A 23818-nucleotide genomic window follows, 5' to 3' on the forward strand; every position below is an offset into this window, starting at 1 on the left:
GTGTGAATTGCACTTTGAGCCCAGTAAGCCATACATTTTAGTGTTATTGACTGGAATTCTGATATTTAATATTACCAAACCTAGAAATCCTAAGGTCTGTAGATTATGGTAGCTTCCATAACAGATTATTGTCTTTGTTGAAGAAGAAGGAAGAGGAGGAGAAGGAGGAGAAGGAGCAGAAGGAAGAAAATGAAGAAAGAAAAGAAGAAAAGAACAAGAAGAACAAGAATGAGAAACAAAACAAGAAGAACAATTACTTCATTTCATACCTCTGAACAACATTTCTTTACACCCCAAGCTTAGTGTCTTCCCTTGGCTTCTCTAATCTTATCAAACTTACCCATGCTACATGTATTATTAACACTTACTTAAATCCTTATTCTTCCAGGCAGGATCCAGAATTTTCTTCTTTCCGATGTTCATTGTTCTTATTCTCTACTATGCTACTTCACTTCTATGTTAACTAGTCAAGGACCTTCAGCTCCACTAACTGCCTTAAAATATTCATGGACCAATACAAGAACTGATTCACAAGACAATGGACAAATGTTTGGCACCATTTTAAACAGACAGTAGACTTATATGAATCAAATAATTCAACAAGTGTCTCTGTGCTGTCTTTGACAAATAACTTCCAAAGGCTTTTTTTCCATAATGCTTTGGGGAGAAAAATAGAAAGAAAAGTACAAAAAGAAAGCAGCCAGTCATAATATTTTTAAAATTTAACTAAAATGATTTGCTTTAAAAAGTGTATTCTGCTATGTATCATGGAACTGTACATCTCCTCTTCTAAGACTATGACTTTGGTTTTACCAAGTGTTTGCTATTGACTTAGTCTATCTATTCTGTTAGACATATGGGTATGTTGAAACACATGATAAATTTCCTCCTTTTCTCTAATCTGAAGCATGGGTGAAATGTTAAAGTAGCTATAGATTCTCTGTGGAATCAAATCTAGTTTTTCACAAAATATTCATTCCCAAAGCAGAAATTCAGGGGCATCCTCAAAATCATTTCATAACCCTTGTGGTTGTTTATAAGAATGAGAATGGCCCCCAGAAACTCATATATTTTACCATTATCCAGTTGGTAGACTATTTAGGAATGATTAAAAGATGTGGCATTCTTGAAGGAGTGCATGATTGGGCATGAGGTTTGGGATTTAAAAATCCTATATCAGGCCTAGTCTCTCCATCTCTCTGCTTCCTGCTTGTGGATTAGATATAAACTATAAGCTACTGTTCCAGCACCATTGTAGTGTGCTTTATGCCATGCTTCCTGCCATAATTGCCATGGATTTACATCCCCCCTTTTGTAAGTTGCCTTGGTCATGGTGTCTCTTCACAGCAATAGAACAGTAGCTAAGACAACCCTGTTTGCCATAAGATGCTGCTAATATAAGAAACCTGTCACTATGAAAATGCAGACATCCTTCCTATTTCAATGATCCTAAAGTGCTGATTATCATCCTCTCCATTCCTGACCTTTTCTACAAACATCGAAGACCCATGAGCTTTCCATCACCCCTACCATACTCTACATAGCTAAAATCAAGAAGTTTATGTGTTTCCAACTTGCATACCATTTGTGCTCTCGACAAATACAAGAGAAATGACTAGAAAATGAAAGTAGGGTAGGTGGAGGAGCACCCTCATAGAGGCAGGGGTAGGGGGATGGGATAGGAGGTTTCTGAAGGGGGGTCCTGGAAAGGGGAAACATTTGAAATAAATTGAATAATTGTTAAATTATTATGTTTATATTTTCCTTATCTGTATATTATTCAGCTGCTGTGGGATTTTTGCTTCTCAGGTAGCCATCAAGCAAGTACTCACAGATGAGATAAATGTACTGTGCTGAGCCAAGCTGGCAATTGGTTAAAGACTCAGTTATAGTAGTTAAAAGATGTACCAAACATAGTAGTTAAGAATTACAGGGAATGTCATGCCACTGCAAGAGAATTTGCTATAATGGGACATATTGGCTTCTGCATGAAACTGATCCATGTCCCTATAAAGAGAATTACTTGGATGGTTGAGAATTTAATATTTTCTAATGCAAGCATGGCAAGAAAGCTGATGAGAGTAGACTTGGATAATGTGTACATTATTGAACTATCCCCAATTTTAGCATCTTCCTCTATAAATTGTGAAAAGATTGTGCACCAATCTAAGGTAGACCTATAAAGTACCTACTGCAGGCCATTAATGGTATTTAATCCTCTCTGTATGGTCTGTGTCCTATAGAGACAAGGGCATTGTGAGTTTACTAAAGAACATTTGATCTTGAATAACAAACAAAGAGTATGAAGTCTGAGAAATCACATGGTGTACCATTTGACATATGTTACTAGTATGTTATGAGAAATAAGCTAGTATAAAATAATAGAGTGTGTAAGTAGGATAATAGAAATGGATTAACACCACAAGTTCATATTTACTGATAAATGCTTAAAACTTGAACTTGGGTAGCCACTCTAATTAGATCACTCTGGGTAAAATAATGGAAGTGCCTCTTAAGCTGGGTTGAAAATGAGAAGATGTTTGTTGGAGTGACCATCTGCAGGTAAACAAATGGTCCTTACAGATGGATCGCAATGATTGCAGTATTTGGGAGGTCAGATACTGAGTCTCTGCTAAAACAAAGGTTTGCAAATGTAATCATACATTCCTATCAATAATCAACGGTTCAAACAGCATGGCATACTGTTTCTTTCCTTTCTTTCCTGACGTCTTTTTAATTGGTTATTTTATTTATTTACATGTCAAATGTTATTCCCTTCCCGGTTTCCCTTCCACAACCCACTTACCACATACCCACTCCCCTCTGCTTCTGTGAGGGTGTTTCCCCACCCATCCATTTCCCCCTCACTGCCCAAGCATTCCCCTACACTGGGGCATCAAGCCTTTACAGGACCAAGAGCCTTCCCTCCCATTGATGCCGGACAAGGCCATCCTCTGCTACATATATAGCTGGAGCCATGGGTCCCTCCATGTGTATTCTCTGGTTGGTGGTTAAGTCCCTGGGAGCTCTGGGGCGGGGGGGGGGGGTCTGTCGGGTTGATATTGTTGTTCTTTTTATGGGGTTGCAAACCCCTTCAGCTCCTTCAGTCCTTCCCCTAACTCCTCCATTGGGGTCCCCATGCTCAGTCCGATGGCTTTACTGACATCTTAATATGACTGACAAAAAGCAAGAAAAGAAGACAAATACTACTTGAACTTTTAGATAGTCATGTGGCAATAAGACTAAAAATCAGGGTAGCAACTTAACTAATATTTGAGAAGTAAAATAAAATCAATTAAAAATGAATGTTTGGGAAATAGAATAAAACCATATAACAAAATATCTGGGATGGTAAAATTATTGTTTTGAGCCATGCAAAGCTGATACAGTCAGATAATTTTTAAGATTAAAAAATGAAAATTCATGTTTTTAAATCTGACATCAATTAGGTTTTGATAAGAGATTAGGATGGCTTGGAAAATGACTGCTTTGGTCGAAATACATAATCTATGTATTTATAATGATGAAATACCTTTTTTTCTATTAACTTTATATTAGAAAGAAAACAAAATTCACATATTGGGAGGGAAAGGCCACCTTTGAACTCCTTCTCATAGGAGCATAAATGAGAAAGGCATATAGAAACATACTGGAGAGAGACACAAGAGCTGCTAGACTGCAATGCTAATCAGAAGACAAATTTATTATTATTATTATTATTCTCTTTATTTTTTTTACAGTCCAGTCATTAGCTCCCTCCTGTTCTGCCTTCTAAAGTTCCTCGTCCCATTCCTTCACAACCCCCCTGCCCCAGTCTCCAAGAGGATGTCCCCACAACCCCACGTTCCACTACACCCAGCTAGGCCTCTCCATTCTCTGGTGCCTCAAGTCTCTCAAGGTAAAGGTGTATCTTCTCATATTGAGGCCAGACAAGGTATGGGGGCAGAGGTGGGCAGAGGAACAGGAAAAAAACAAAAACAAAAACAAGGGCCAGCACACAGCACAATGACTGGAAATATACAACCTCGAGAGTTGGATGACAGGTGGACCCTCTGGATTGTACCAGAGACCCAGGACGTGAGAGGCTCTCAAGACTCAAAGGGAGAGACCTTAGATGAAATGCCCAACAGTAGGGAGAGCGAACTTGTAGAGTTCACCTCTAGTAGAAAGATAGGGCATCAAGTGGAGGGATGGGGTTGCAATTCTACAGTCAAAAACTCTGACTCAGAATTGTCCCTGTCTAAAAGAACTGCAGGGACAAAAATGAAGAAGAGACAGAGGGAAAGGACGTCGAGTGACAGGCCAAGGGATCCAGCTCAAGGGGAGACTCCAAGTCCTGACACTATTACTGAGGCTCTGATGTACTTATGGATAGGAGCCTAGCATGCCTGTCCTCTGAGAGGCCCAGCAAGCAGCTGACTGAGACAGAAGCATATACTTACACACAAACAATGGACAGAAGCCAGGGACTCCTGTGCTTGAATTGGGGAGAGGCTGGAAGAAGCTGAGGAAGAGGGCAACTCAATAGGAAGACCAGCAGTCTCAACTAACCTGGACCCCTGAGATTTTTCAGATATTGAGTCACCAACCAGGCAGCATATACACTAATTGGTCTGAGACTCTCGACACATACACAGCAGAGGACTGCCTTGTCTGGCCCCGAAAAAGAACTCTTACCAAAGCAATTTGCCCAAAACAGTGAAGGGTAACAGGCTTCATGGGCAGAAACCAAAAACAGGAGAGAAAGTATTTAAAAAGTATTAAAAAATACCCTTGATTATTTACCATCAGATTTGTGGAGTCCAACAAGTCTGTGGTAACACCTAAGGGAGTTAGAATCTCACTCAAAACCCATAAGCAGATTATACTATTTTCCCGTTGTTCTTTTAGGGACATACTATGATCAGAAAAAATCATGCATGAATGAAAACAATGTGAAGTCAGATAATAATTCTACAGTTAATCTACTTTGAAGGCTGGTCCTTAGATGCTAACTTTGGAAGTGAATTATGCTCTAAACAAAAAAAAAAAAAAAAAAAAAAAAAAAAAAAAAGGCAGATGAAGCTGTTTGATCTTTTTGGGTTTTGTATTTTTTTAAAATTTGTGTAACAATGCAAATGCACTAGAAGTTCCTGATGACCACGATCATCATCAGCATTAGGTAGCAAACCATTTTGCAACATATCCCTATGTTTTCTCTGGTCTCATTCACCACACCACTCGAAGCTGTTAATAATGCTATAGCTACTTCTTCAGCCATTGAATATAGATCTTCTCCTTCTAGTATTCAAATAGCATCAGGGACTCAGTAAAAGTATTGTAAATATAAACATAACCCTATGAATTACTCTATAGGATTACATTTTATAATCTGAGATTAATATCTGGAATAAATATGAAGAAGGTGGTGAAAATCAAGAATTCCAAATGCATTTTGAAATACAGAATTGTTGCTTTGGATTTTAGACAGGGTTTCTCTGTGTAGCCCTTGCTGTCCTGAAACTCACTCTGTAGATCAAGCTGCCCTTGAAAACAGAGAACTGCCTACCTCAGTCTCCCAAGTACTGGGATTAAATGTGTGGGCCATCACACCAGGCTAAATAAGAATTTTTAAAGTAAGGTAAGAAGTACAATTTGAAATTAACATTTAAATTGAATTAAATGAATGCTTAAATTAAATTAAAGTCATTTAAAAAGGCAAGAAAAATGGTTTGAAATAGAAATAGAGACAAGAAGTTAATCCAGATAATAAGGAACTTTTTAACTGTTTAAAGTTACTTTAATTTTTTAAACGATAATAGTATTGCAACATTTTGTCCTTACCTTTCCTCCCTCTGAGTTCATCCACATACCTCCTCCTTGAGTCCCTTCAAATTCATGTCCTTTTTTTCCCCACTATTGTTACTGGATGCATATATTTGTATACATATATACATATATCTTAAATATAACCCGTTCAGTCTGCATAATATTAATTTCTATGTATGTTTCCAGGGGTCTAACCATTTGGCTCTAATGCAAATGAGAGTCTGTGCAAATGAAAAGACCTCAATAAAAATAATATTTATAATCTTGGTATCTAAATTTCAGAGTGTAAATTTAACATCTATAGAAAGAAGAGTTGTAAGTGGCCTGAGGAAATGACTTAAGAGTGGTTTGTCAAGAGTAGATATTTAAATGGGCTCAGTTTTTCTTGGCCAGTGTCAGCCAACTGGCTGTACCATCTTGAAGCTCTGGAGTAAGTTTCCCCATCAGTAGATGAGTTCAGTGGGACCAATGCCCCTCACCAATCATGCACTTGAGAGGAGAAGCAAGATTGTGCAGCTTTATGGTCCTCATAAAAGCGAATCCAGAGGCCACTGAGCCAACTGGGAGGAGGAAGCAGGGTGTGAGGTCTCTATGACAACAGAGCTTCAGCACCATCCAGAGCTGGATGCCAAAAGAATTCCACTAGGCCACAGATAGATATTGGGGAAAAATATGGGAAGAGACAGACTTAAGAGGAGGATAGAGGGCTGTGGGAGGCTGTCTTCAAAGCTATTCTATTTCACAAAGTATAATGGAGAATGGACAAGGTCACAACCCCTAGACAAGACACTGACTGAGACCTTGGAGGGGGCTTCACTGCAAGAGGAGCTGGATCACAATGACTAAGGAATTATGGTCGGTTGTTATGTATCACACAATTAAAGATTTATTAAATTACCTCTCAGCCTTCACTTTCTGGAATAATTTATCACTGCAAGTCATTAAAATCAGATCATTAGTTGAATAATGAAAATCTCAGGAGAAAAATGTTCTCTGAGGTTCATATTTTTATTAAATATTTTTTCCTGTCATATTATAATTATTGTTTAGATATCATGTGAATATATTAAAAGGTAATTTTATTTTGAAATCTAAAAATTAACTTAAACTCACATTAAGTAGCCCAAATAGTATCATAAAACATTATTTTTATAACAGATGCATTATTACAGAAATTCAGATAGGTGTTTCTAAAGTTTGTAACTAGTGTTTAAGTGAACTATCGGAACAAGATGTACCATGATAGGTTTAATTTCCGGAGATATAAGAGAAAGTTCCCAGATCTGCTACTTGTCTGATATACAAAGGTGTGTGGCAAAATCAAATGGAAAACAAAATTCAAAAGACCAAAAAGCATTCTGGAAAAGAAACTCCCATTTCTCCCACAAACCATAGCACTGTTGAGGTTTTTGTTGTGATAATCTCATAAAATCAGACCTAGGACAAGATCCATTGTGGCTCTTTGGTGCCAGGAATATTCTATCCCCTTTCATGACTATGGCAATAGAACTCTGGAGAGGACAGTTGAAGGGACAGGGCACTGGCAGTTGGAAGCATGGCAGAGGTCAAGCCAAGAGGACCTCAGACCTCAAAGACAGGTAAATGTACCTGACATGTGAAGAAAGTTAAGGGGCCCTGGGAGTGGGGCTGGAACATCAGATTAAATCTGTGCAGCAGTTTGATTTGCTGAAACCTTAGTAAGACAGCAACAAAGAAGAAATGTATTGATAAAAGGATAGGCCAATCAATTAACCCCCAAAGTATATTATTATTTTTAAAGCTAAACTATTAAATTTTAGTATTGGGAGTAAAAACTAATGATAGCCTTTATTACACCTGATTTATTTTTATCTTTACAGACCAGTTAAATTTATGTTAAATATTAGATAAACCACCTGCCCTAGAAACAACATTAAAAAGCCTGGAGTATAATCTGTAATCACGGTTACCCAGAGAGGGCTTTTACTAAAGCATGATAGTTTTTTCCTTGTGAACTCAGAAGCAATGGCTGCATTTGTTCCACATCCACTTCCATGTCTATGACATTGTTCACAGCACAGAGTGGGAATTTGTTATTCACTAACATCTGACAAACTGTTAACTCCTTTTTTTTGTTTGTTTCTTTTGTTTTGTATTGTTTTGTTTTTGATCATAAGAAATAAAAATAAGAATTCACTACCAGTGAGACTTGTAATCATCTAAAAAGAAATAAGATTCATCATGTCTTTCATGGTCCATAATCGGAGGAGCAGCAAAAAGCAATTTCAAGTGGATCCTCTGCTTATGCCCAAGGTACCTCGTACCAATTACCTGCACCTTCAGGAAGAGAAGCACAGGCTACAGCTAAAGAAATTCCTCCTTCACAGGATGTTTCTAGTGGGCTACATACAAGTCAACACAGAGAAAAAGGACATTTCTGAATACTATGAGCAACTGTTTCAGTCCATTCTGAAACATCATTTAGGCGAATCAGTGACAGGACTCATGCTCATATACCCAAGCACTTTTCTGCACATCCTTGAGAGTTCCAATGGCACACTCTTCCGGATTCTTCTAGATTATGTTGCCCACGAAAAGAGTGAAACAGAATTTATGATCCAAAACATGAAAATCATCGTTGCTTCTCATAACATCCCCACGAGGCTGTTCATGCAGTGGCATATCTCTGCAATCAAAGTCCCCGTTTTGTACCTAGATGACGACACGCAGTCTCCATCTATAGCGGAAGTCACCACAGAATTCCTCACCATGACTCACAAACTGGCACTCCAACTTTACAAGACAGTGAAATTGGGCGCGAAAGGTCCAGGTGACAACTTACACCAACTTGCCCCTGAACTCATTCTCCCAGAACAAACTATCAAGTATTTATGCAAAGCTGAAGAATTCATGGACCCAGCGTCTTTCTTGAGCATGTATAACAGACCCATACACGTTACCCTGGATTCTGATATTGTGTGGCCAGCTCCTTCCCGTTTCTAGGATGGGGAGAGTTGATTTGGGTCTGTCTCACAAGTTTTTGTACTATTTTAGAAACAAAGGAAATATATAAACTTACTCTTAAATAAGAGAACAGAACATTAAAATAAGCACACATGTAGAATTTTAATATTAGAGCTAAGCATAGGAATACATCTGCTTGTTGTAGTATGAAGCTCAATTCATTTTCTAAAGTAAACGGGTTTAATAAATTTGTAAGTTCAATCATTTTCATGGGATAATTTAAAGCATAGATGGAAGGGAATTAACACCATTTAAGCACTACTTTCTCATGCATTCTCACGACAGTTAACAAGCAGTCTTTATCACATGGCTGCAGAAAGGTGTTTGAGGGTGGATCATTTCTAACACTTAGACCCTTAAGAAACTTGCAACCTAAAGTTACAATCAAGCATGCTATATAAAAGTAATAGAGTATAATACATAGTAAGATATGTTACCATGTAAATGGTAGAGTAAGAAGAGGTAGAGCTTCCAGAACCTAAGTGAATAAACTATTAATTCACAATTGCTACATCAAAGAAAATGAAGCTAAACTTCTGAACACAGCCCTGGGTACCATGTTCTGGCCTGTCTCATCAGTAACACTGAACTTGTTATGAAGCTGAACAACACAAGGGTTTTGTGAAATAACTAGAAAGCGTAATCAAGCAACAGGAATTATCCAAGCACTCATCTTTGTGACATCTTTGTGACAGACATCTGTCAGGCACTCATCTTTGTGACAGACATCTGTCAGGCAGTAGAAATGGTGCAGTGTTCATGCGAGGCATTGTGCTTACCCACTTTAAAAAATGTATTCTTAAGTGATTATTTGTTATCAATATTATAAGAAGTGAACAGTGTGTGTGTATGTGCTGTCAGATAGCATCTTATTGGCCGGGTGAATATGCTTGCAAAAAGCACTTTCTAAAGTTAGCTAAGTTGGCCAGAAGTGAAAAACTTATGGCTAAAAATTAAACATTACTATATACTTAAAATCAGGACACAAAGCATTATTTTTTTAAAAAGCCTAGTCTAATGCTTCTAACCCAACATGCTCCTCTTGTAGTGTTACCTTCAGATTTCTTCTATTCCTTTTTTATGTGGCAGGCTTTGTGCTTCAAATTGCACAGCTTTTTCTGACTGCTTTAGCCAGCAGAGTACGACAATAATGATGCTGTGCATCTCCAAGGCTAAATTGAAATGCCAAGTGCCTGGCTTTGTTCATTTGAACCTGAGCCCTTAGAATCCAGGCACTATGCTGTGAATACTTAAAGCAGTTTCCAGATGGCATTCTCAGCAAGCGACCAGCTGACAGGAAGCACCAATCGCTGGATGCTGAGTAAGACTTGGTGGTTCCTGTTTCTCTGATGACAAGGAAGATTAGTTGACACTGTATAGGATAGCGATGTACTACTCCCAGGAATCCTGCTCAAATTACAGACCTGAAACGATTATGAATTATGATATGTATGTAGACAAATAATTTTCATCAGTTACTAGTCATTCGTTTATGTACATTACTAGATGTCACAAAGTAAACACTTACTAGGCATCCAATCACTACAGTTGACTGGATACCCCAACAGTGGCAACTGTGTCTCCATCACATTACCTACCTTGTATAATTTCTTAGTCTATATCATGTCCTGATATAAGAAATACTAATTGAAAACTAATCCACTAGATTAATGAAAATCATTAACAATCACATAATCAACTATTAGAGAAAGTTACAGACATGTGAAAATATTGCTCAGTTACTTAGCTCACTGTAAATTTTAATGATTCATAAAATCAGAATATATTGTATGAAAGTAAAATTTGTATTTTATAAAAGAAAAAACAAATACATAGCTCAATTATTTATTCATTCTAGTGAGCAGATAATAATGAATTTATTCAAATGAAATTCTCTTGTTATAGTAGTTACTTAGAAGGATTCATTTTCCTCATCTCAACAATGTCATTGCTAAAACAGTTTATAAATCTTATGTCACATGAATAAAGAAAGTTTATAATTAAAGTGAATATAAATATTTCAGATATATCTAAGTTTTGATTACAAAGAATATATACTCAATTGGTCTCATTTTGAAAGGTCTTTAACTGCCTAAATATTCGAGTGTACTTTATACTGTCTTTTATATAAGATTGAGGGTTGCTATATTTAGATCCTTAATCCATTTGAAGTTGAGTTTTAAGGAGGGGCAAGATAAGCGTACAGATTCATCATTTTATATGTGGCTGCTCAGTTTAACCAGCAATATTGGTTGAAGATTCTGACATTTCTCTAATGTGTATTTTAGAATTACATGTCAATAATCAAGTAAGGATAGGAATATGGACAGACATTTGGGTTCTGAATTCTATATCATTTAAATGTTTCGGTTTACTTCTGTTACTCTATAGTATAATTGAAAATTGAGGGTGGTAGAATCTCTGACAATGTTAAATTGTTAGGAAATTATTTGATCTTTCCTGCTTTCATATAAAATTTGAGATTTTTTTGTTTCTCTGAAGAATTGCATTGGAAGTATAGTGGGTGTTGCACAGAATCTATGGACTGCTTTAAGTAGGATGGCCATTTCTCAAACTTATTGCTACCAATCCATGTACACAGGAAGTCCTTCCACATTCTGGTCCCATCCTCAGTTCCTAAAATTGTCATTGTATAAGTCTTTTACTTCCAATTTTTAAGGCACAATTGTGTGTGGTATTGTTTCACTGACATCTTCATCAGTGTGTTTGCTCTTTGGTACATCATTGTGTAGTAATTTTATATGCTGAAACTTGCTGAATGTGTTTATCAGCTCTAGCAGTCTTCTGGTAGAGTCTTTATAGACTTTTTATGTTTAGAATCATTTTTATCTGCAGAAAAGGAAGTTTGAGGTTTTTTTACATCTCAAGATAAATATATTTTGCATATGTAACAAGTTAAGGAGAAATTATTTCACATTATTTTATAGCATTTCATTCAGTCAACAAATACTATTTTTATTAGATATTTTCTTTTATTACATTTCAAATGTTATCCCCTCTCCTGGTTTCCCCTTTGAAAATCCTCCCACCCATCCCCATCCACTCCCATTCCTGGTTCTGGCATTCCCCTATAGTGGGGAATAGATCCTTCACAGGACCTAGGGCTTCTCCTCCCATTGATGACCGACTAGATCATCCTCTACTACATATACAGCTAGAGCCACAATGTGTTTTCTTTGATTGGTGGTTTAGTTCCAAGGAACTCTTGGGGTACTGGTTAGTTCATATTGATGTTTCTCCTATAGTGCTTCAAATCCCTTCAGCTCCTTGGGTACTTTCTCTAGCTCCTCTATTGGGGACCTTGTGCTGCATCCAATGGATGATTGTAAGCATCCACTTCTGTATTTGCCAGGCACTGGCAGAGCCCCTCAGGAGATAGCTATATCAGGCTCCTGTCAACAGGCTCTTGTTGGTATCTGCCATCGTGTCTGGGTTTGGTGGTTGTTTATGGGATAGATCCCCAAATGAGGCAGTCTCTGTATTGTCATTCCTTCAGTATCTGATCTGAACTTTGTCTCTGTAATTCCTTCCATGGGTATTTTGTTCCCCATTCCATGTGTGTTCTTTTGTGATTGGGTTACCTCACTTAGGATGATATCCTCCAGATCCATCCATTTGTCTAAGAATTCCATGAACTCATTGTATTTAATAGATGAATAGTACTCCATTGTGTAAATGTACCACGTTTTCTGTATCCATTAATCTGTTGAGGGACATCTAGGTTCTTTCTAACTTCTGGCTATTATAAATAAGGCTGCTATGAACATAGTGGAGCATGTGCCATTTTTACATGTTGGAACATCTTCTGGGTATACCAGGAATGGTATTACTGGATCTTCTAGTAGAACTAGGTCCAGTTTTCTTAGGAACCGCCAGACTGATTTCCAGAGTGGTGGTACCAGCTTGCAATCCCACCAGCAATGGAGGAGTGTTCCTCTTTCTCCACAACCTCACCAGCATCTGCTGTCCTCTGAGTTTTTAATCTTAGCCATTCTGACTAGTATGAGGCAGAATCTCAGGGTTGTTTTGACTTGCATTTCCCTGATGATTAAGGATGTTGAACATTTTTTCAGGTGCTTCTCGGCCATTCGATATTCCTCAGCTGAGAATTCTTTGTTTAGCTCTTGTACTGGCTAGTTTTGTGTCAACTTGACACAACTGGAGTTATCACAGAGAAAGGAGCTTCAGTTGAGGAAATGCCTCCATGAGATCCAACTGTAAGGCACTTTCTCAATTAGTGATCAAGGGGGAAAGGCCCCTTGTGGGTGGGACCATCTCTGGGTCTTGAGTTCTATAAGAGAGCAGGCTGAGCAAGCCAGGGGAAGCAAGCCAGGAAAGAACATCCCTCCATGGCCTCTGCATCAGCTCCTGCTTCCTGACCTGTTTGAGTTCCAGTCTTGACTTCTTTTGTGATAAACAGCAGTATGGACTTGTAAGCTGAATAAACCCTTTCCTCCCCGACTTGCTTCTTATTCATGATGTTTGTGCAGGAATAGAAACCCTGACTAAGACAGCTCTGTACCCCATTTTTCATAGGGTTGTTTGGTTCTCTGGAGTCCAACTTCTTGAGTTCTTTATATATATTGGGTATTAGCCCCTATTTAGCTTTCTTGTCTTTATTTTATCCACTATTACTAAACACATTATGCAAGAGTTTTATTACAGAGAAGAGGAGAGAGTGGATGTCTTTATCTTGCTTCTAATTCTGGTGCAAATTATTTTTCTGTATTTAGTGTCATCTTGACTGTGGAGTTTGTGTATTACATTTATAGTACTGAGATATGTTCTTTGCACCCCTAGGTTACCCAAGACTTTTAACATGAATAGATATTGATTTTATTTCAATGGCCTTTTCTGTATATAAGGATATCATCATGTGGTTTCTATATTTGTGTATGTTTATTATAAGGCGATTACACTAACTAATCTGCATATACTGAGTCATCTTTGAATCTCTAGGATGAGTCAAACTTAATCATTGTGAATGATCACTTAGAAAAGTTTCAAAACTCAGTTTGTAAGCATTTTATTAAGAGATTCATATCTATTTTAATCAGGGCATTTGCCGTATAATTCTTTTTCTTGTTCTGGTGTATATTTGGTTTGGATACTGGGGTAATGTGGGTTTTCTGAAAAGAATCTGAAAGTTTTTCCTTTTTTATTTTATGAAATAATTTAAAGATTATTGGTGCTTTGAAGAGCTGGTACGATTCTGTGCTGAATCCTTCTGGCCTTGAACTTTGTTTAACTTGGAAATGTTTACTTAGTCTCATTGGATGTCATGCATAGGTTTAAATTGTTTATTTTGTATTAACTTAGCTTTGGTAAGCCATATGAATCCAGAAATTCAACTGTAGTTTTTTTTATTAATATTCCCAATCTAGTGAAATAAAATATTTAAATTATTTCTTTATTATTCTCTGAATTTCTTCATTGTCTAATGTTTCTTTCAATTTTGATTTTATTGATTTCCCCCACCACCTTTTTCAGTTAGTTTGGTTGAAGTTGTATAAATCTTCTTAGTCTTTTCAAAGAATTAATCTGCATTTCATTGATGCTTTATATTTTAATTTATTTTTGCTTCAATCATTTCAAACATGAATTTGATTATCACTTGTTGTCTACTATTGGTAGGTATTGCTTTTTGTTTCTAAAATGTCTTAAGGTTCATGATTAATTTATTAACTTGAGATTTCTAAAAGAATTTCCAATGGAAGAAAGTTTATTCTGGCTTACCATTTCAGAGAGGATGTCTACAACATTGGGAAGCATTGAAGATGGCACCAGAGCAGAAGGGAGAAAGAACACATGTTCAGCCAGGCATAGAACAGGAGCCAGGAAGGGGACAAGACCATAAATCCCTGAATTTCTTTGATTTTAGGCACTAAACACAATAAATTTCTTAAGACTGCCTTGGTGTCACATAGATTCTGTCACATTGTACTTTCTATTCAGTCATTCCAAGAAAATTTGTATTTATTTCTTGATTTCTTCCTTGACCTAGCTATTATTCAGTAATATGACTTCATGACTTTATACAGTTTCCACAGTTTCCAATGAGGTTGGAATCTAGCCTTTATTCTGGGCAGTCTGATAGAACACAGGATGTTACTTTAATTTTTTATATTTGTAGAGAATTTCTTTTTGTCATATGTGGTTGATTTGGATGAATTTTTTATGAACTACTAAGAAAAATGTGTATTTTTCAGGGCTTAGCTACAATGTTGTGTAGATGTAGGTGTCTGTTAGATTTATTTGAATTATGATGTATATCTACAATGGCTCTCTGTTTAGAGTTTGTACAGAGAATCTGTGTACTAGTCCAGATAGGTAATTAAAGACACCCACAATCACTGTGTAGCCATTAATCTGTGGTTTTAGATCCAAAGCTTTGTTTTCTTTGTTTTGTTTTTAAAATAAAGTTAAGTACCCCTGTTGGTAAGTAAATATGCAGAAGTTTAGTGTTCTTTTGGGGGGATATTCCTTTAATGAAAATGAAGTGAGTATCCTTTTTTTTCTAACTAGTTATGACTAGAAGTCTATTTTCTCAGATAATACAGTAAGTATGCCTACTTATTTCTTAACTCTATGTGGAATACTCTTTATCAATTTATTTTAAATATATACATGAATACATTTATGTATACATTTAAATGAAAAATGAACTTATAGCTATTTTCAATCTAATTATCCATACAAGGTTGTATGTATACCTCAATATCAACTAGTATTCGGATCATGCCATTCAAATATTGTTCTCCAATTAAAAAGCCAGGGAACTATGGGAGAGTTGCTGAATTTTACGATGGTTTAAGAAAACAAAATGATGATCCTGATAAATATAGGTCTTTTTTTCTTTGTCTCTCTATCTACCTGTCAGTTTTGTTTGTTTGTTGTTGTTGTTTTTATTTTTCCCTGTTATTGAAAATAGATTCTTTTCTTATACATTTGGACATGGACTACAGTTTCTCTTCCTTGTACTTCCTTACTTCCCTTTTCATCCCAATCCACTCCATTTCTGTCTCTTGTTTAAAAGTATGGGATTCTAAAGGATAACAACAAAACACAGCAAATAATAATATCAATAAAGTCTGTCACATAGAAGTTGGACAAGGCAAACCAACAGAGTGTAAAGAGTCCCAAGAGAAGGCACAGAATCAGAGACCCATTTGTTCCTGTACTAAGAAGTCCCATAAATATGCTAAGTGGAAAGCTGTAATATATACACAGAGAACTAGATGAAAACCCTTGTAGGACTTGTGCATGCTGCTATTTCAGTCTCTGAATTAATATGAGCTTTGCTCAGTTGATTTAGAAGGCCTTGTTTTCCGATGTCTTCCACCTCCTCTAGCTCTCACACTCTCTATTTCCTTGTCCACAGTGTTCCCTGATCTCTGAGGGGAGGATTTGATGGAAACATACCATTTAGCACTAAGTGTTCCAAGGTCTCTGACTCTCTGTCTCTCTGTCTCTGTCTCTCTCTCTTTCTCTCTCTTTCTCTCTCTTTCTCTCTCTCCCCTCTCTCTCTCCCCTCTCTCTTTCTCTCTCTCTCCCTCCCTCCTCTCTCTCTCTCTCTCTCTCTCTCTCTCTCTCTCTCTCTCTCTCTCTCTCTCTCTCTCTCTCTTTGTGTGTGTGTATGTGTAATGTCTAGGTGTCGGTCTCTGTACTTGTTCCTGTCTTCTGCAGGAGAAAGCTTCTCTGATGATAACTGAACTAGGCACTGATTCATAAGTATAGAAGAATAGTATTAAGAATTCTTTTATCACTACTTTTAAAGAGTCATAGTAATTGGTTTTTGCATAGGTCTCTGGGCTGTCTAGTTTCTAGTTCTTGGTCAGCCAAGCAGTGTTGGGCATGCATTCAGTCTCATGGAGTGGTCCTTAAGTCAAATTAGGCAATGTCATCCTTCTTCATTGCCTTAACATATTTTTCAGCATTTTAGATCAACGTTTCATGGTTGAGTCAGTGGTTGTTTTGTTAACCTGCAGAGTAAGTACCTTTCCATATTAAAGGCACTAGAATGTAAGGGTTCTATGTAGGAACCAGCTTGACCTCCCCAAGTTCATGAGTTTGAGGGTGTTGTCTTCAGCAATGCAATCTTGCTGTCATCTTGTAGAGAGAAACCTATTGTATTGCCAACTACCTGCCGTATTTGACGATTTTCATGGGATCCCCTTCGGCATGTAAACCAGTTCAGGCACTAAAAATTTCATTTGGTCAAGGCATTACCATCAGGGACTCTGACTCCCTATTTATTTAAAGACTTCATTGAGATCATCCTTATCTATTTCAGGTAGTTTTCAATGCACTAGATTTCCATACGTCTTTTGAGTTCCTGTCCTGGAATTATTTATCCATGTGACTTCTTGACTGTGTCTTTACTTCTTTTCAGCCTGAAGTATTTGTTCTGGTATCCTCTGTAGATCTTGCTTTGCAGATGTAAATTTCCTTAACCTTTTTTTTTTATTATCAAAGTTTTTATTTTAGCAGATAATCTATGGGCACATCATTCTGGTTGACAATTGTTGCATTATTTCTTTGTTACTTTGTTTCTGAGCTGGGGCTTGAACATTTGAGGTTGTTTGTCAGTAATATCCTTATTTTTGCTTAAGTTACCTCTTTTCATCCAGTGTAGGGGGAGCAATGGGTAGGTTTAGGTTGCAATAGGGTTGAGATACTTTCTTGTATTGAATTTGTACTGAGAACTCAAGAACCTACTATGTGAGTGAACAGAAACTATTTAAGGGTCAGCATACAGCTTGCTGGGCCTCTCCTCTGCTGTCACCTGGTGTGGACCTCCAAATTCATTGCCCTATTTTGAATAAGCTTGGTCAACCAGCAGCAGTGGGAAGATTTTGTTAAACTGGGTGTATCTATAGAAAGCCTATCAGTTCATGAGGGACTGAGTCTACCTGAGAGACTTGGAAAGTGAGATTCTAGGGAAACAGGGAGCTTATTGGTCGGAGTGAGCCCATTTGGAGCAGGAATGTTCTAGTGGAGTGAGGCATTATGACCACACTTGGTAATGTGATCCCACAGGATGTAGAAAGCATTAATGATATAGTGAACAAATGCTTTTCCGTTGTCTCAGAGAACGGAGATCATGGGGGAAGTATTCAGCCTACATGTTACAAAGGAGCAGTCCCAGAAGAGCCTAGCTTAGTGGTCTGGTGACATATGGACGTCTTAGGAGACCTTGGTAGTTTTATGGATTGAAAAAGATGGAACCTCATTGGCAGCAAGGAAGCAGCAAGGAATAGAAGGCCCAGAGGAGCTAGGCAGGCCTCTGTGATACCAGGAGCAAGTCTATCTATTGACATGAGGAAAGGGTCCTCTCAAGTGCCATATACATTTCAATAAGTTTAAAATACACATCCATTTCAAATAACATAAACATACTCCTAGCCAAAGCAAACTTTCATCCAATAAGTAAAAATATGGCAGTCTATTGACAAGTTCAGACAGCAAAATATTTCTTGATTATTACATATTGCATTAACAGATTTAGTGGAAAATTAAGAGTTCTCCCTCTTGTGGTCAATAATTTAAATTTCCAGACACCTGCCAGTAAGATTTACAAAACAAATAGAAGACATTGACTTTAAGAAAATAGAGATAAAAACCCAAAAGTGCTTCTCAAATGCTTTACCATCATGTCCAGATTTACCATCATGTCCAGGAAATAAACAATACGAAACTTAAAGACACTAAATTGCTTTTTTTCAGAGCAATGGTAAACACTGATAAATGGTAGTTGCATTTTATTTCAAAATACTAGCTATACAAATCTTGATTCTTTTTCAAGTTTTTTAAAAAATTATTTTATCAACTCAATTTTCTTCTTATTTTATAACTGTTCACTATATTATTTAATAACAAAAATAAGTTTTACATTAGCTGGATTAATAACTTACTACATTAAAAATTAAAGTTACTACTATTCTTTTTATGTTTAGAAAAATGAAGTCAATATTTATTAGCTAAGCGTTTTGTTATTAATTTTAATACTGAATTACTGGCTGACCAATTAATATATTACTGAAAATATTTTCATATATATACATATATGCATATATACACACATATATACATATATACACATATATACACATATATACATATATATACATCTAAAGATATATATGTTTTTATATATATATATATATATATATTCTTAGTTCATGTTCTGTTTTTTGAAATCAAAAACAACATATCAACTACTCTCTGTTCACATTTCTCTACTAATAAAATGTAATACTTTGTAGTATTTTCATTGATTTCTACCATTTGATCATATCCAGAGAATTGCATTTCTTGACAACCTACTTTAGACCTCAAAATTCTAAGTAAACTAATAAAAATAGTATTTAAGTCATGTAAGCAAACACTATGATATATCATCTCTGTCACTAGCTCATTATTCATTCTTAGACATATATATATATATATATATATATATATATATATATGTATGTATGTATATATATGAGGCTTTTCTTATAACTTTGACCAAGTGCATTGGATCTAACAAATTGATAATATCACCTGATTTTTTTCATTTAAAAGGCTTAAATTTTATCAAAAATGATTATGAATAAATGAATAGTGTTGTTGAGTCATTCTTCCTGCTCATTACAGTTATACTTTTTTTCAGTCTAATCTTTGCCATGATCTGAACTCCCTTCTAAAAACTATGACTTCAAATATGTGCTGATGTCTTCACTCATTTAACATAGACTTACTGTATAAGTGCAGGATTTATCACTGTTAGGGCCTTGCGTTGACAGTAAAATATAAGAATCATGCTACTAATGACTGTGTCTCCTAGAAGTGGAAACTGAAAATATTCCTTTTCCCCCTCAGATTTTCCTTATGGATTTATGTATGGATATTGTACACTCCAGTTCCCTCCTTGTAGTTCTTCCTAGAATTTAAAGCTTCCTCTGGTAGTAAGAGCTAAACTGTTTTCTTCTCTCTTCCTTCCTTCCTTCCTTCCTTCCTTCCTTCCTTCCTTCCTTCCTTCCTTCCTTCCTTCCTTCCTTTCTTTCTTTCTTTCTTTCTTTCTTTCTTTCTTTCTTTCTTTCTTTCTTTCTTTCTTTCTTTCTCTCTTTCTTTTCTTTCCTGTATCATTTCTTGAACAAGATAGAAAGTAACTTTTCCAGAGGAGGAGGGAGAGAAAGAAGAGCAAGAGATTAACAACCTTGCCATGTATATTATGGTGGATTAGTGAAGGATGCTAGGAAAGTGAGCAGAAAATGGAAATGATGTAGGCTAAGAGTGGTGTAGTGTCTTTGAAGAATAGATCAGAGTGCCTGTAACACTGAGAAGAAGATAAAGATATGGATGGATAGTGTTAAAAAGGATGTAAGGACTAACTATCATGGCCTGCATTGAACTCTTAATTTTTTTTTTATCCATTACGATAACAGACCCCTCTCATGCTTTATTCTTTGTGCAGGATATTCTCAAGACATTGCATTGAAAGACAACAGGTATCTCTATATCCCCACTATCCAAACAGAATCTATCTTTCTTTACCAACACTATTCCTTCAGTCTAATGCTTGACTCTACCTTTGCTTCTTTTTAATGTAAAATTCTCAAAATGATAGCCAACTAAAAATTCAAAAATCATCCTAGAAATCACATTTTGTTCCTAATAGCCAATGAATAGAAGGCTAATCATGTAATTAGACTGTGAGTCTACATTTAAGGATTGACCACAAGTACAATACAAAATAATAAGTGAGTTTAACAAGAAATGGTTTCACTCTGGTCAGATACTCTAGAGGTATCTGTTTCCCCTCTTGAGTGCTATGGCCTGTATCACTGTGCAACAATTTTATATGTGTGAATCACACAGTTCGTAATCTGATCTGTCTCTAAAATATTAGTGCAATTTAAAGATCATATTTTAAGATTATTAGAGATAAGGCTTTGTTTCATAAACGAAGAAATCTCTAGATATTGAAGCATATGTACATTTTACGGAAATAGATTTTCTACAATCTCCTCCTGAATTTCTTTAAGTCTCCTGCCTCCCCTTCTTAGTTCATGTTCTGTTTTTTGAAAGCAAAAACAACATATCAACTACTCTCTGTTCACATTTCTCTACTAATAAAACGTAATACTTTGTAGTATTTTCATTGATTTCTACCATTTGATCATATCCAGAGAATTGTGTTTCTTGACAACCTACTTTAGACCTCAAAATTCTAAGTAAACTAATAAAAATAGTATTTAAGTCATGTAAGCAAACACTATGATATATCATCTCTGTCACTAGCTCATTATTCATTCTTAGACAAGAGATTTATTCCTTTTTGGGGACTTTGCTCACTGACATTGTAAAATCCATGAATGTCACAAAGAAGGTCACAAAGCCCCAGAGGTATCAGTTATATTGTGTTGAAAAGTAATACAATGCATGTTTGAACCACTAAGAAGCTAAGGGGCAAGAACTAAAGTGCTTCCAATAAAATCAGTAACCCAAAGTATGAAATAATAACTTAACCCATCTATGGAAAGAACCTGTCATCAAAACCAAAAATTTTCCCAAAAAAACATGCATTCTAGGCTGAGGGAAGGACTCATTGCATACATAAAGCCCTGGGTTCAAACTATAGCATAAAAAAGATTAAAAGCACCTAATTGATGCAAAATAATGTAGGTAACTTCAGTGCCATAAATATGTATGTATATTGCTTGGCAATATCATAGACTGTTAAAAGTATAAAATATATCTTTCATATTCCTCATCACTATGCCCAACACACACAGACACACACATGAAGTATCCTCCGAGCCTATATCATACTTTACACCTACCTTCTCTTTCTCTGATACTTATAGATGTATGAATTTATATTTAGCCACCGAATCTAATTATGTAGTCTACATATGACTAGGCTTTGGATACTCCACTGTGGTATGCATAAAATACCACTGAACAAACCCCTAAAGAGAAGTGACTTCACCTTGCCAGAACCCAATTGCAAAAGCTCTTAAGCTAGTGATGAGGCCTTGGGAACCCCACCTCCATTTGTGCTAGAATTTATAACTGGCTTCGTCTTATTCAAGTAACCACAACTCTTGCAGATTCATGTGTGCAACAGCTATGTCATATTCAGAGGACAGCATTCATCACATATTGTCTATATCCTCTGGTTCTTATGCTTTTCCACCCCACCCCCATTTCTGTGATGTCTCCTGACCCCTAACCCCTAAGGATATATATATATATATATATATATATATATATATATATATGATATCATGTATCCTTACATGATATATATATTTGTCCTTACATGATTTTGATCCCCAAAAAGGAATAAATCTCTTGTCTAAGAATGAATAATGAGTGAGTAATGGAGATGATATATCATAGTGTTTGCATATATATATATATGTGTGTGTGTGTGTGTGTGTGTGTGTGTATATGTATATATATATATATATATATATATATATATATATATATATATATATATAATGCATCATCTATGGCTGAGCACTTACAGTTACTTATTTCAGCATTTTGACCATTTTGAGTATTAAGCAGTAGCCACTTTAATAAGAAGCTTCTCTAATGAAGTTTGAGGGCAGCACAAATCTAAAGATAGAAGCAAAAGTATTTAGAAGACAGTATAACAGTGGGAATACTTACAAACAACACTATGTCTTCCCCTAGTGTGTATAGACTTCCCTGGTAACTTTTTATTGTATATACAGTACCAGAAACAAATCCCTTCCTGTGAAACTTATCCAAATACAATCCAAAGAGTATTAGGTTACCCCTTATAGTTGTTTGAATATGCTTGGCTGAGGAAGTAGAAATATTAAGAGGTATATCCTTTTTAAAATAGGTGTGGCCTTGTGGGTAGAAGTGTTTCAAGGTGGGGTAGTCTTTGAAGCCTCTTTCTAACTATGGGGAAACCAGTCTTCTCCTGATTGTCTTTGGAACAAAATGTAGAACTCTTGAGTTCCTTCTCAACCTCCATGCCTGCCTGGACACTGCCATACTTCTCACCATGATAATAATGGACTGAACCTCTAAAACTATAAGCCAGTCCAAATTAAATGTTCTTTATAAGAGTTGTCATGGTGTCTCTTCACATCAATGAAAACCCAAACTAAGACAACTCTGTCAACAGTATTGCCACTATTGCACCAGTATTCAGATCTTCCATGAAAGATGGGTACTGTAGCATGTCTACTCAAGTACTGCATTAGATCATTGATATTATTACTGTACTGAGAAACTGCATAGCTTCTGTCAGTACTTTGAAAGCTAGCTATTAAAAGAGTCTCCTTGAAAGTTCAAAATTGATTTATTTGTATTCTACAACCAAAGTATATAGTATCTAGCAATAGTATCTTATGATCTAGTTAAGACATATCTCCTAAAATTAATATTTTTCACTAGTTTGTTACCTGTGTACAACTTCTGATTTAAATTATATTTTTAATTATTTTACACACTAGTGAGGTTTCACAAAGTTTCTTCCTATATGTTTAGTTTTAGTTAACCTACTGCCATCCTTCTGAAACCCCAGCCTCCCTCATTGCATAAAATTTTAGTTCTCAATATTCCTTGTTATTTCATATAATACTTATCCTACTATTTTCTTTCCCTTGTATTTCAAGATCAGAGGTCTCTGGTATTTCCTCTGGTATACTTCATTTTGATTAACTCTTTGGAACGGTTTCCCCATTCCAAAGATTCTAAAACATGCTTCAATATTTCTACATAACATTTATCTGTACCCCATAGGAGCAAATCTCAGGCTTAGTAAGTTTAATTCCTTCCATTAGTCAAATAGAAAATCATCTAAAACATTAAATATTTTGCACTGATCACTTAACATGTGCACAAGGAATGCAGAGTAGAAAAACATATTAAAGTCTTCATGTGATACTTGCAATAGTATCCATTCCATTTTAATAAACATTGACAAGAAAGGGCATGTTTGTTACTGTATTGT

At 36.1% G+C, this 23818-nt stretch overlaps 2 protein-coding genes across 2 annotated transcripts in view; one reads left to right on the forward strand and one right to left on the reverse strand.

Moving 5' to 3' along the window:
* The window catches only part of Znf804b (zinc finger protein 804B), a 615302-nt gene that overhangs the window by 567062 nt on the left and 24422 nt on the right, over nt 1-23818 (reverse strand). The gene's annotated exons all lie outside the window — the stretch shown is intronic.
* On the forward strand, nt 7974-14636 carry Tex47 (testis expressed 47). Its single transcript, XM_021163876.2, has 2 exons — nt 7974-8810; nt 14577-14636. The coding sequence occupies exon 1, from the start codon at nt 8029-8031 to the stop codon at nt 8788-8790; it is 762 nt and encodes a 253-aa protein (XP_021019535.1). The 5' UTR covers nt 7974-8028; the 3' UTR covers nt 8791-8810; nt 14577-14636.

Source organism: Mus caroli, unplaced genomic scaffold, assembly GCF_978045245.1.
Source record: "Mus caroli unplaced genomic scaffold, Mus_caroli_1 scaffold_4, whole genome shotgun sequence".
NCBI classification, from domain to species: domain Eukaryota; kingdom Metazoa; phylum Chordata; class Mammalia; order Rodentia; family Muridae; genus Mus; species Mus caroli.

Coding starts and splice junctions, on each gene's coding strand:
- Tex47 (XM_021163876.2), top strand. CDS start 8,029: ATGTCTTTCATGGTCCATAATCGGAGGAGCAGCAAAAAGCAATTTCAA.